We start from the raw sequence: 14,715 nt of genomic DNA, 5'->3' as shown, positions 1-14,715 counted from the left end.
GCTGAAGCCACCACAGCCACTTTCTGGTAAGTGCTTTACACAACCTCTCCCATGTCAAAATACTTACCTAAGCTGAGACAATTTCAGGGACAGAAGGTGGATTTGAGTTAATATTTTGATTCTACTTACAACTAAGTAATGCTGTAAGAAGTAGGATAGAACATTTTAATATTCTGCTGGTTGTGTTAATTATAACTTGGTTTTTTCCAGACTGGCTTCTGCTCACTTTCCACAAACCCCAAAACACGTAGGGCATACGCTAAAGATTAAGCTGATCTTGAAACTAGAGCTTCTCCTTTTGGTATATCTGAGTCCTCAGTAAGCAAACATATCCAAGGTCAAATTAATCCCTGACTCTGATCCTTAGCATCCCTGCCTGTATATCCATATATATCCTGTAAACCATTTAATGCATCTGAACTGAATGAAAACAGTTTCCCGTTCCCCTAAAACTTTTGTCATGCTAATTTGGCCTATACCTGACCTACATACTTCCTACCAGCCTAGGAGGGATCTGATGCTAACAAACAAAAAAGCAGTAGCTCCTATTTCAGTCCTCTGGTCATACAAAGGTGTCATGTAAAGCAGATGTCTCAGTAATGCTCTGCACATTTAAAAGATCTGGAAGTGCTGCTGTTGTGGGGAGTCTTGTCTTGGTTGTATAGCCTTGCTCCCATTGTTGTACATTCCTGTACTAGGCAGCAGCTGTAAGAGGAAGTAGCCTTGGTGTTCTGCCAACCTGCCAACCACATGCAATATTTAATGAGAGAAATGCAAGTGTGATACAGAAAAATGTAAATATTGTCTATGAGGATGTGGAAACTGTATTTTACATGAGTTCTGTACCCCTTCCTTAGTTCACAGAGCTATTTAAAGATTACATTAAATGATGGGAATTCTTCAGGAATAAAACAAGGAAGCATTGCAAGTGTCAACTGTGCTATATCCCAGTTTTGCTAGAGAATCCTGAGTATACTCCAATGAAGCTAAGCTGATAGATCTTAATTTACGATTGGAAAGGTAGAATGATTTTTTTCTTTGACTGACAAAGCATTTCTCTAAAATGCTAGTTTATAAATGGTTATAAACTGAAAAGAAAAAACCTTGCAATCATTTCACTGGCACTATTATTCTGGCGATAGGATCCTCACTTATGTAAAATGAAAAGCAAATCCAAACTCTAATTAAAAACCACCAGATTTCAGATTTTTTCCCTGTCAAGAAGCAAACATAACTGCTCTTTACCCTCGTATTACACACGGTACACACAATTTGCTCTTCTATTCGCTAGGTTGTTATGCTTTGAAGCTGCCCTTATACTGAGGTTTTATCTATTATTCTTCCCTGTAGCTATTCCTATTTTAAGAAAAACAACTGCAGTCACAGTAAACTGATTTTGCTACTCCCCTATTTAAGCTAATAAGTATTTAGCTTTTCACTTGTTTTATTATTTACTTTTTATTTATTGAGAGGTCTCAACCAACATAGTTATTTACTCCTTTTCACAGGATTCCAAAGAAAATTACTTATTTTCTTTTGTGTCTATTGAACATGTTTCTAGCCTTGCAGGCCTTTAGTGAGTGTCATGGATTGTTAAAATGATAATGCCTTTTGAGAGCTTAATGTATGATTCTGAATTTTCTTTTTGTTTCCTGTAGACACACTCCATACCTACACAGAACAAAGGCACCTCCTATTCTGTGAGTTTGTATATATTATTTAGTCAAGAAAAAAGGTGTGTTGGACTGGTAAGAAAGGAGAAAAGAGAATGGGTTCACATAGCCCAGATGTGCTCTAAGGGCAAACTACTAAAAACTTCAGTCTGGCAGAAGCCCGTGCAAATGCAGCATTCAAATAAACTATTAGGAACAGTTATCACCTTTGGAGTATGGCCAAGAAAATTTTTAACCATAACAATTTTAAGATGTCTCAATTTAGGCTTTTTTAAAATAATGTCTGAGATGATGTTTATATTTTTTTCAGGTAAAACTGGGACTACTTCTGTGTTAAAGAGGGTTTTCATTTTAAAATAATGTCCTTGGATTTGCATTTCATAAATATTTAGTACATCTGAAATACCAGGCACTGTTTACTTTTTGCCTTAAATTCATTCACTGTTTGTATAACACTTATTTGCTCATCATTCTGGAGAAAAGATCAAGCACTGAACCAGGTGTGTGGTTTTAACACCAGCAAACTTCCATGTTTTGACTGCAGATTGAATAGACTTTTCCTTCCTGTTCCAGTCTTGGGAGCAGAACCCACTGTAGCATGTTGACTAGAGCAGGAGTGTATCAGGATGTAAGCAGGCTGCATTTGCTATGCACATCACAATCTGTGCTGAAGAGAGCTAGCATATGGGATTTGCCTTTCAGAAATCCCCATTTCTGAAGGGTTCATCAGGGCCACGGGGAAAAAAGAACCAGATGTGATAAAAACTCTGTAATAATTGCTTGGTAATTTTCCAGCTCTGAATCCTACAGTGAAGTTTATTGACACAGCACCAGGCATCTCTTCCTTCCCTTGTGCTGAACCAGCAGTCTGGCAGTCCTCCCAATGAGTGAGGTTTGCTGAGAGGGTGGGAGGGAAATACACACTTCTGGAAACACAGATTCAGTGTTATTCAGGGCTGGTTTATATTCATGCCTGCCACTCCAACAGCCATGCACATTCTGTATTGTCCATTGCAGTCTTCCAAGTCTAATTCTAAAGTAACAATTTTTCTGACTGGTCAGTATTCTAGAACTGAAGCAGAACTTTATTTGGTGGCTGAATTACAGCTAACTTGCAATAAGTAACTTGATCTGCCTGCTTCATGTGGGTATAGGGTTTAGTATAACATCTATGTGCTATCCAGTTCTCCAGAAGAAGCAAAAACCCCAACATATAAACGAAGCAGAATAACAGTGCATCTTAAAACTTAAATAGCTGCCAGTACATAACCTGATCTCTACAGGAGTGGGTAGGGTGGTGTAACAGACAGTGCAACCCTTCCTTTGCAGAAACCTAACATGATGCAGGACAGCCACCCTTTACTACTGGACCTGAAGAACAGCAGAAAGCTCTGTCAAAGTCTTTCGTCAGAATTCATATTCTCAAAACAGAAACTGTGGAGTCAGTTAGGGACTTCTGTGATGTACTATCCTGACAGTGAGAGGAAAGGGTCTTCCATGGCTACTGCACCTCTCTTGTGTGACCACGTCAGTGCACACAACCTAGGCACACAGAAAGCTATTTCATTTACATTTTCCTTGAAAAGGCAAACAACCTTTCTTCTTTCATCCCTGTTTTTCCTTTAGTTTGAGCTACAGGTATATAGCCAGTTCTCACAGTTTTTTTGATGCTTGAGTCCAAACGGTTCTCTTTTTTTTTTTTGCTTATCGTCCATTTGGTTTTATTCTTTTGTATGCACTGATGAGTTTATGCATAGACCTTCATTTCCTGTACTGCACAGCAGATACAGACCAGAACCTATAAATTAAGGATCAGAAACAACCTGAGCACAAGCTACAAGAGGAGACTTCTCTCAGATAGCTTGATTATAAGTTGATCCCTGATAATAAACAGGGTTTCTAGGGTGGCTCAAAAGACATGACCTAGAGGCACACCTAAAATTTTACACACCAACAATGCAGTCCAGAACAGGTTTCTCATTATAATTTAATTTTATTTTGCTGAGAAGTTACTTAAAATATGGAATGTACTATCCTGTGTAGTGTGTAGTTGAACACCTACAAAACAAAAGAAAAATAAATAAAATAAAGAAGAGAGTAATTTGACATTACCTTTTGTTCCATCATGTGTTTCATTTTTGTTTTCACTTGTTCTCACAGCTGAAGGTTCGCTTCCATCACAGACCTAAGAAAGGAACAATAAATATAAATGCCTATAAAAACCTAGGGCATGGCTATAGAAACTCCTTTGACTCTGTGCAGGATTAAAACACACACTCCTGCAATTCAGGGGTATGCAAAAGGGCATCTCTATGTTTCAGGAGAAAACCTCTTGCCAAAGTCTAAGGGGATCTGAAACCTAGGTAATTAAAAAAAGAAGTAATTAAGTCAGCCTAGCCTTCCTAGAAGGCTGGGTGAACAACTTTATTTTCTAGAGTGACAAAGAATAAGAAAATACAGTCTGACCTGAAGAGTAGTGTACACTGGAAAGGATATGGAAAGGGAATCTGGAGGAGATATTTTGACTGACTCAGACCAAAGTCCTTTCTCTTGAAAACGCTTACATGGTTACCTCCCCTAGAGAGCAATCCCATCCCTTTCACAGGGCAGCCTGACATTAATATCTGTGCTTATAGATTAGATTTACAGCAGTAAAACCAGGACACTTCAAAGAGATGAAGAACGGGAAAGGATTTCAACCATCCTCTCCTTTTCTGTAATGTTGCCCTACCCAGTCTCAAAATGTGACATTTTGTGAACTGGATGACATCAACTACAGACAAAATATTTCAGAAATACAAAATATGTCTGAATATTAAATATAGAAAAATAAAATAGCATAAAATATAGAAAAACACTTTCAAGTAGAAAATCTCTGCCCATATATATGGGTATACACACACTCATGTACATTTTTACCCACATACCATTTTTACTTTTTGGCAAGTCAAATTAACCATAAGTGTTTAGCACACTGTATTTCTAATTGTATTCTACTCAAGCAATTTATAACTCCATACTTGCTGAGAAGACAAATGCAAATTTTAAAGATTTATCTACTGCCACAATCTGCGTTTTCACTTTTTTTTTTTTTTTTTTTTTTTTTAAATCAGGTATCTTGAAAGGAGGAAGAAGTTAGCAGAAAATGATCTCTGTTTCACAAATTAGCAGAAGCAGAATGGGAAGCTGTCAAGGTACAAAAAGTCTAGCTTCTCTTTGGGAATATGGCAGGAAATTTAGGAGAAGAATTAACACAATTGTTGTGTTGATGCAAAACATCAACACTATTGTTTTACCTTTCCTCCAGATGAAGGGAGGCTACAGGATTTTCAGAGGCTATTATTAAGCTGGAATGACTTCACACCAGCTGCAGGTGGCTTCAGTCCTCTTTTTGTTATATAAAAAGCTTTTTAATGATGTGTGAGAAACAAAGCAGTGAGACAAGTTATCTAGGGAAGTAGTGGAAGCTACTTCCCTACAGGCTTTCCGTGACAGATTTGGTGAATAACCACAAGCAATGATTTCTGAACAATTATCTTGCTTTGGAGAAAGGAATGAAGTACAAGTTTGAGAACCAATACTTGTACTACTTTGTCAAGAAGACAAGTTTAGAAGGATTTTCCTCCCCCAATGTTTCTATATTTAATAAGTAACCATTTGTTTCAGGCATCTTAAATGCCTAAAATCATTTGTCTTCTCAGTGGGGTCTTCAATATCAAAACATTTAGTTTAAGAGAAGAAAAATCTATCAAACACTGTAAAACAGGATTTTCAAACATTACAGTAGCTTACATGCAGGAACATGAATTTTTCTTGTGCTTTACTGAAATAAAAGAAAAAACAGAAATTATACTGCTTTAAGCTACATGATATTTTACCTAAATTGCTCTGCTAATTAGATCTTATAATTTTTAGGTAGAGTCAATTACAAATAAGATCCCAGAGAGCTTTTATGGAGTTAATATCTCTTCTGCAACCACAGGCAAAGCAGAACAGTGAAAGGGAAGTTGTGCCTCCAGAACACACCACTTCCCCCACTACAACTGAGCTTAGAAGGAGTTTCTGAAGGAGAGGAAGCTGTTGAGGGAAGGAGGAAACTAAATCCCCTCAAAATTCACTGTGCTTTCCATCACCACTACCACTGCACTGTCAGCAGTGAGAACAAGGGACAGAGCTGAGGTCAGGTAAACCAGTCACGCCTTAAGGTCTCATTTCTATGGCTGAAGATCCCAGTGCTCTGAGGGAGCAGAGAGGACACACACCCTTCTCCATGGAAAATGAATTCTAATCATAGTCTCCATTTCCCTCCTTCCTCTTTCCTGTAGATGGGAAAGGAATTCTCTTCAATATCCCATGACGGGAAACCGGGACCCTTCGGGGCCTGTTAGAGCAACTTCCCATACACAGTGTAACACACACATAGTCCCTGGGAGTTAGCATGGGGTTTACATCCACAGCTGATGCATAAAGACCTAGCCAAAACCAAGGAGGTTAGGCTAATTCCCCATTTTTTCCCTTTTTTAATAAACAAAAATAAATAAATAAATAAACAAACAAACAAAAGAACAAAAAAACAAACCAAAAGCACCAGTAAGTAAGAGGTAATCACTCAAAAGGTTAAAGTAGGTTTGTGGTAGCTCTTTGGGTGATTGCTGTGATGAGTTTCGCATCTGTGTGAAAAATAATTCTGATTAAAATGTGCGATTGTTTTATTCATCACTTTTAAGTAAGATGAGGCCAATATACATCCTTATAAATACTAAAATTGCTTAATGCAATGTCAAACCTGGACAAACACCATCCCTGAAAATTTAGTGAAAAATTCCCTTGGAAACCAGTGAAGTTAGACGCAAATCTTCTGGAAATATCCCTTTCATGTGCCACCCTGCTCTCCCCCCATCCATACATATCCCTGTCTTCCCTCTGCCAAAATCAAATAAAACAATCGACAGGAACTCACTTTTCCCTTTGAGTCATTTTGTAGCCTGAAGATATCTCTGACATCAGGAATCTGGTGCTGTTTGTTTTTTTTCCTCATGGTTTGTGTGACAGTCTCTACTCGCTTTTCCACTGCAGCTTTCTGGGTTCGGGTGAGTGTGGATAAAAACACCATGCTTTCCAGGGAGTCGCCAGAGCTCTCTCCAAACAGATTTGACAAACCTGCCTCCTTCAGCCATTCTTCTTCCAGTTCTCCCTCTAAGCAATTTGAAGAGAAAAAGGCATAAACATTGGCTTTTGAGTACTGCCAAGCACATTGGATTTTAATGACATGATACAGTTAATATAATTCACAGAAAAGTACCAAGGGGATAGATAATTAAGAATTACTTACACTGTCATGACTCGGAAAAAAGCTATTGTTTCTAAAGAGCCTCAAAAGGTTTACTATATGATATCAAAGCTTTTAAAGTAGTTAATCCAATACAGATTGCTATGTGGCAATCTTTCCAATAATCTGCAGCACTTCCATTAAAATCGTACACCATTTCATAAATGTACCTAAATAAAAATGTGCATGGGGAAGCCTGAAAGCCAGATCATTGCTGCTTCACTGATTTTTAGTTCAATATTCAATCTTTTTAGCTCTCTTACTGACATGCTACTGCCCACTCCTCTTGATACATTAATCCTACAGCCTTCCACTAGCTCAATTTAATGAAGGACAAACCAGCCTACACGAGTCACCTTAATGGTATTTTTTCATCAGTTCTTATGATATAGTCTCCAGCCTGCTGACAGCCCACAGAACAATTTTTGCTTTAGTCTTAGAGCTGATAAGGTATCTTTTATTGACAGATCACTGCACACGAAAGAAGAGAAAGCTATTAAATATTGTCAGCAATGGCAAAAAACTTCTGCTTCTGAAATCTGTATCTCCCTAATGATATTTTCTATATAACACTAAGTTCTGTCTGTAGCACTTGAGGTTGTGCTGAATGCCAACAACTCTCTCAAATGTTCAAACAATATTTCCACTTACCAGATATCTAAAAATACTCCAAAGCTGGCATGTCAACTTCACTGCATTTTACCACTGTGCCCAGAGTATGTCCAAGTGGGCACCTTAATATTAACAGCATCCAGAAAACTGACACCAAAATTTAAGTATGAATTTTGCTATGGCTGTGCAGCTACATCCTGAGCCTCTGACGAAACTCTCAAGTTTTGTTATCAGGGCTGGAAAGAAGGGCTACACCCATGCTCCAGAGCAGCTGTGAGCAAGCTCTCTCCCCTGTCTTGCCTTTGCCTGGCCGAGTTTCAGGCGGGTCCAAAAGCCAGGTGCAGCATCCCACATGCTCAGGAGTACTCGTGCCCAAGAGAAGTGCACAGCAACACCTGCTCCAGCTGATAACTCAGCTGTGCTGACTCACTCAGGCTTCACGGCAGAGGCAGCTGCAGTAACCAGGGGGAAGAAGGCTACACATAAACCCAATGGAAATGGCAGGGCTGGGGCTGCAGAGCCTAAAGGCACAGCCACAGCAGTGAGCTGCAGTAAGAGAAGAGGTTCGTGTACTGCAGAACGATGGGCTCTGCTGCTCTGGAGAAAGCCCCATGGCTCCATCAGAAAGCCCCATAGCTCCCTGGTCACAAGGGTTGGGAGCCTTGCTGCTTTCTCCAGGGGATCTTCAGAGCAGTAACTTTTCAAAATACTTATTAGGGAGGCAGAAGCACAAATAACTTTGCAAGCTCATAAGAGCACATTCTTCTTCTCACTCATGTGGAGGCCATACCAAAATGCGAAATTCATCATTTTAATTTACTGAGACTGTAGGTCTGGTAAGAATGGGAGAAAGAAAGCTACTGCATTGTTAAAAATAATTTTTGAGAGAAAACTGGAATTAAGGACATTACTCCTCTTTTATCTGAGAGGACATAAAAACAAAAAAAAGAATAAAACTTGCCCAACCTCTAAGACCATGCCCAAGGAGCGGCCCATAATTCATGCTTCTGAGAAACAAAAATAGTACAACTGAACAATCACAATAGTTACAAGCATAGAAAGTTACTCACTAAACTTAAACCGGTTAATCATTGGCTTGTCTTCTAAAGCGTGAGGTTTCTATCCACAATAGCTACAATAACAAACAACATACACAGAGTGAAAGGGTAAGTTAGTTCAACAGTCAACTGCAAATAGTTGAGTTGTGATTTGCAAGTACAGGCACCTTTCTGATACTCTGCAAATACCATTCAAAGGAAAATCAGTCCTGTCTCTGGTAAAACTCTCTTTCAGGGCACTTTCTTTTTCTGGTGATATGCATCAGAGGGAACAGAATTTTCAAAGCAGATATTCAGGAAAGTGACTGCCTTTTTTGATCTGTATTAGGTGGGTGCCATCGCTTGAAATAAGACTTGAAGAAAAATCGCTAAATCAGCAAACTGATGAACATTAACAGAACAGATTTCATTACCATCTGGCTCTTTCACTACAAGTGCTACTCGTTCCTCGTGATTATTTCCTCTGGTTTCATGGATGTTTTCAAGTTCTTTCCAGTAGTCATCCATAGACAGTTCATCCAAGGAGTCCTGGGATCCTGAGCGGTCAAATGACACTCCATCAGGGATCTTCTTGGAATGGTCATGGTTCATTGTATACTGTCCAGATCGACGGCTATAAGCGTAAATCAAAAATAAATTTTTGGTTAACATCTTAAGATCCCGGATGTATTAATATGTGTGAAGGCAGTGTGAGTTGTGTCAAAGTATCATAGCAGACCACTGTCAACAAGCAAACCAAGATATTAAGGATGACTTTCAGTATCTGGAATATATTTTCAATTTAATATTTCTGCTCTATGTATCTCCCAATCTGGAACAGCACGGGAGTCAGTCTTAAAAAGGAAAAAATGAATCCAAATTCTAGTAATCCTCATTATACATACTTTTAATTCAACTCTCAACAGCCAGATCTACAAAATTCATGGCACGTCTTCCTAGAATCATCACTTAAAGAATTTTTCAAAAGTGCCTTTCTGCCTGAGTAAATTCTTACAGCTTGACAGTACAATTACTGTTTCCCTTTGCTCTTCTGCTTTTATTTTTTTATTAATATTTACACTGGTATCTACGGCCTTAATTACAGCTGGGAAAGGACAATGTAGAATTACTGCAGTTACAGTTTGTGAAGTTACTGGCAAGTCCAAATGTTTAATAAAGCCCATAGAAACTGTTTCAGTCATGCTGCCTCTTTGACCGAAAGCTTACCATTTTTATGGTTTGACATTACTGGTTTATTAGTTCACCCTGCCAAACGTATATCGTATAAGGCTTCCAAAAGGATCTTTCATCTTAAGTATAGCTGCAGTTACAAAAAAGAAACCAACAAGCTGGAATCTCTAGGTCTCATTTTGACCTCATTTAGTCACTGGCAAAAGTGACCACTGACCTAGTAAAGAATTAGCTTAAAACCCACACAGGTTGCAATTATGTCATTGCAGTTACCGGTCACCCTTACAGTCAAATATATCAAATCAAAGGCCACAAACTGATTCAGATTATCAGTTGATTACATGAGTAGTATCTGATTTAACTTCAGAGTTATCCCTGCTTTTTGTAGAGGTAAGACTGAACATGATGATTTTCAGTAATGTTTTTCTAAAATACTGCTGTAACAGTGTATCAAAATTCTTCCTTGTATTAAAAAATAGAAATTTCTTTGTATTATGAAGGAAGAGCTTCAGAGTCCTATATGTCTGAATTTGTCTCCATATTCAAAAAAAGAAGACATGATTTGGGGTTAAGTAATAAATACCACTCATTCCCAGAGAAAAAAAATATATCAAAGACCAAGCATTGTGGATTTATCACAATGTAAACACAGTAAATTAAATCCTACCTTCCTATCTAGCTGACTTGGCATGTTTATATAGTATTAAAGTCTCTTGTCCTTACGTTTTATCTCAGGACAACTGACGCTTGTTAGCTGTCCCTAAGTAAAAAGCCATGCCTTTCTCTCTGAGGATAAGCTCCTCGCGTGTCCAAGTCACAAATCCTTTCACACCAGACATGCTTAATTCTCTGATAAGAAATACTAACTATATGGACTTTGCCTTTAAAAGTAAAGAGCCTCACGGAAGGACTCTGAGTTTCTACCCACCTTGTCTCTGCTCCAAGTGCAAGTTAATAAATGACAATTAATCACCAAGCTAATGTGCACCTCAACACCATTGCTTAACCTGCCCTTACTTGAAAGCTCAAGGGGAAAAAAATAAAGACTGTTCAGCTTTTGCATCAATGGCAATAACACCATCATGCTTGTAGTGCACGTTACCCAATAAATACAACTTCTCCGTGTAGCCACCTCAGTTCTTAAACCTCTCCTGACAGGCGTGTCCCATGTGCGACCTGTGCTGCTTGTGAAATCAACACTTATGATTGCAGAAAGATGTTCATGCAGTCACAGAAGTGTCCCCAGCAGGCATCTGGGGTGTGGTCAGAGCAGGTCAGAATTCCCAGCCCTTGACCACCCTTGCCTCCTCCTTCAGCTGGAGGTCAGAGCAGGCTGGGTCTCTCTCACAAATACACTCTGGAGACTTGAACTGCTGCCCGAAGGAGGTCAAATTTCAGATTACCATGACTCAGTTTAACTCTGTGTAGCTGCTCAGCCTTTTACCTTTGGAACAACCTGCTCTCACTGATCCACCTCAGCTGAAACTTCACCACCACTACACACGATGAAAAAAGTAAAACTAACAGACTGAATACATTACAAGCATGCACTTTGAGGAGCTCTGGCAGGCTGAGGTGGGACAGGCTCCAACATGCTGTGGCTCTGTGCCACACCAACAGGGCAAATCCTTCTACAAAAGCCAGGCTTGTCATCTTCTCCAGACTAACTTCTGTCTCTGAGAAGAGAAATCTGTGTCCTGAAATGCAGAGCTGACACTCAGCACAGAGTGCTCAAGGCCATTTTCAGGGTCTTATGAGCATTTGCTGTACATCACAAACACTCCATTAACGCTCAGAGACAGCACCCTGCACTTCAGTCTCTGGTCACAGGGCTGCTCTGCTCCTCCAAATATAAGTGGCTTTTCTTGCAAGGCTCCTCACGGCCTGACCTTTCCAGCCCTCATTAACAAACCAGTACACCAACTCCTAATTTTGAGCAGGAGGTACTGCCATGCCTTGTTGTGAAACCCCTCTGAGATAGTTCGACATCAATGACCAGGGGACCCTGTTGAGAAATATTCATACAAAAACCTCACCACTCTGCTGTGAATCTCTAAATCCCTCCTTCAATATCTGTGCTGGTTTAGGCCCATTCTCATCTGCCAGCCTCAACCGCATCCCAGCAATGCTTGAGCTCCTCAGGAGCCAAGTGCCACACCACTCGCACTCCACTCACTGATCCCTTGTCTTCCCAATCAGACTCAATCCACTCCCTATCCCCAGTTTCTGTTCAGACTGCAAACCCTTTCGAAGCCATCTGCATTTGTTCATAGCCACAATCCACATTTCTCTGGGCTAGGATAGAGAGAGGCTCAGGCTCAGAGAGAACAACTGCTAAAGCTCCAGTTGACAGAGCAGATCAGATCTTTTTTCACTTCACTTGGTTCAAGGTTTCTTGCCTTGCATATTGGTGAAGCAGTATTTGGTGCATAATCTGCACAGCAATGGCTCCAGGCATCTTCATCTCTGCTCTCCTATGAACCTTTCCCTGGGTACAAAAAGGCACAAACAGGACCTTTTGAAGATAATGAGGACAATCTTCACACCACAGGCTTGGTGTAGATGAGAAGATTAAAAAAAAAATTAAAATTTCATAGCATATGGAAAAATAGGTTGCCAATTAAGATTTTTATTTTTCAGTATCTGTTGACAAAGCAGGAACATGGGTTTTATGCTGTGACGTTCCATGAAATTCAATCCTCCAAACTTATCCTTAGTAAGCACTTGTGGTATATTGCACAATAGAAATGCAGAGGTGGAAACGTTAAGGCAAGAACAACAGAGAGAAGTGGAAAAGTAATCAGTCTTAATAATAATATTCTAAGGAATCTGAGAGATCTTTTTAAAAATAATTAATGCCACATTTATAGACTCATTAAAAATTATTTTTTAAGTATTTCAAATGCTCCATGTTACAAACTTCGAAATTTTGTAGAAAGCTGCTTTCCAAAACCTATCAGTAGGAAATAAATACGGCTTACTAGGGAAAAAAAAGTTATTACTGCAGTTGCAGAAAATAGATTACTTCTCCAGTACATTGTTATTTTCAGGTGTTCAATCTATGTATTTAAAATTTGAAAAATGCAGCTGCTTTTCACAAGTATCTTAAAGGAGATCTCTTTTTTCTCCCTAGAAAATGTAAGGTACTGCTAACACACACAGTCACTTAAACAATTTTCAAGCATTTCAGATTACTAAATAGCAAGCTTACCAGAGTTTCTTCACACCCAGAAAACTCATATTTTCATTAAGGTCTTCACTAACAACACACTCAAACTCCATTAAAATCTTATTAACATCCATTTCCACTTACTTGTAAATAGTTTACTCTTCAAATAGCTTTTCAGGGAGCAGTGCAACACTCTCATTTCCAGACGGCACAGTCAGTTCTGACCTCTGATACTCAGAAACTGACCTTTGAAGCCAATGAGATTTTTGCCTGTTTATCTCAGTACAAAACAGAGCCCCCAAGTATAAATTCTTCATTCTTCAATATAGTTATTGCAGTGTTTTACCAGATTTAATCTTCTTGTCCCACTCACCAGAGATACTTTTTTTTATTGGAAACATCAAGGATGCGAGACAAAGCACTCCAGGTCTTCCAGAAGGGAGCCATTAAAAACAATTCTTATAATGAGCACCATTCATTACATGTACAAGGGGGAAAAAAAACCCAGATTTGGGTTACTTTGCTAAGTAATGATGTGCTTCATGTTGTGGCAAGTATTTAAAGGAGAACTGTGTGCAGTTTGATGCCTATATAACTTAGATCAAAGTTAAAAGGTGCTTATATATCTTGAGTTATAGCAATAATAAACTAATATATCTATATAACCTGATATCAATATAACTTAAATCATTACTTTTATATATCTGTATAACCTGATACCTATATAATCTGAATCATAACTTTTATACCTATATAACCTGATATAAATCACGTTTTATACAATGTAATGGCTAGTATATGGTTAACTAGTTGCTTAAAGCTGAATAGACAAAAAAGAAGAAAAAACCAGCCAGGTGGATAGCTTTAGAGATAGACATGATAATATTTTACTAATTAAAAATTGGCAAGTGGAAAGCCAATTAGCCAAAAAACAAAGAATTTAGGCCAGTTAAGACCAGACAGGCCAAGGAACACCATAACTGCACATGCTCTGAAGACAAAGTTGCAAACTTCAGATGTGAAGAAGACCTTGGAAACCTTCATCAAAGACCCCCGATGACCCCTGAAATGGGGAGGTGCAAGCGCAGTGCAAAAGAACTATCCAATAACCATGAGATCATACTCTGTAAATTACATCTGGCGTGTATGTGATGTTATAGTTACATATGAAACTAAGCAATACTTACTGCATAAATATACCACAGCACCTGACAAAGGTGGGTGAGTAAGGTGGAGAAATCCCCCTCACCACCAGTGCTGCAATAAACAAATACCTGCCCGACAGACATTGGTCTATGGGGATTTATTTCCAGTCTGTCTTTCAGGCATCAAAATGTTTTCTTCACAGCCTTTCATGACCAATTGTGTCCTTTCTAGCCTTTAAGAAAATATGACTCTTTACATTAATCATTGATTTATGTCATAATAAAAATGTGCTTAGTTTTTTCCAGTTCTGTCACCCTGATTTTGATTTCATTAAGAGTCATTTTATCACAGTGCAGCTGTCTTTATTCCTTATCTTTTACCCTGTGAAAACTAAATCTCCCATCTGTCCCACTGCCTTTTTAGAAGTTAATAACTGATATTTGTCACGTGTAAACTACAACAGCTAGAGATGAATCAGTTCGTAAGGTGCACTTCACTGGCATTTCAGATAAATTCACTTTGCAGAAAGCTAATTTAGTTCTTAATCTCATTTTTTCT

General features: G+C 38.7%; 1 protein-coding gene across 3 annotated transcripts in view; it reads right to left on the bottom strand.

The window, feature by feature from the left end:
- ARHGAP18 (Rho GTPase activating protein 18) overlaps positions 1-14,715 on the bottom strand; it is a 94,012-nt gene that overhangs the window by 29,371 nt on the left and 49,926 nt on the right. For 2 of the 3 annotated variants that reach the window (XM_088161826.1, XM_014874217.2), the window contains exons 2-4: positions 9,086-9,285; positions 6,634-6,869; positions 3,786-3,858 (exon numbers count right to left, since the gene is read on the bottom strand). In XM_088161826.1, the coding sequence (XP_088017952.1) occupies positions 3,786-3,858; positions 6,634-6,869; positions 9,086-9,285 (509 nt within the window). Of the gene's footprint in view, positions 1-3,785; positions 3,859-6,633; positions 6,870-8,684; positions 8,747-9,085; positions 9,286-14,715 lie in introns of those variants that run through there. The other variant, XM_088161828.1, reaches the window with a different exon arrangement.

This window comes from Sturnus vulgaris, chromosome 3 (assembly GCF_052056855.1).
Source record: "Sturnus vulgaris isolate bStuVul1 chromosome 3, bStuVul1.hap1, whole genome shotgun sequence".
Classification (NCBI taxonomy): Eukaryota; Metazoa; Chordata; class Aves; order Passeriformes; family Sturnidae; genus Sturnus; species Sturnus vulgaris.
The sequence above is the reverse complement of the archived record's forward strand: the minus strand, read 5'-3'. Positions and strand labels throughout refer to the sequence as shown.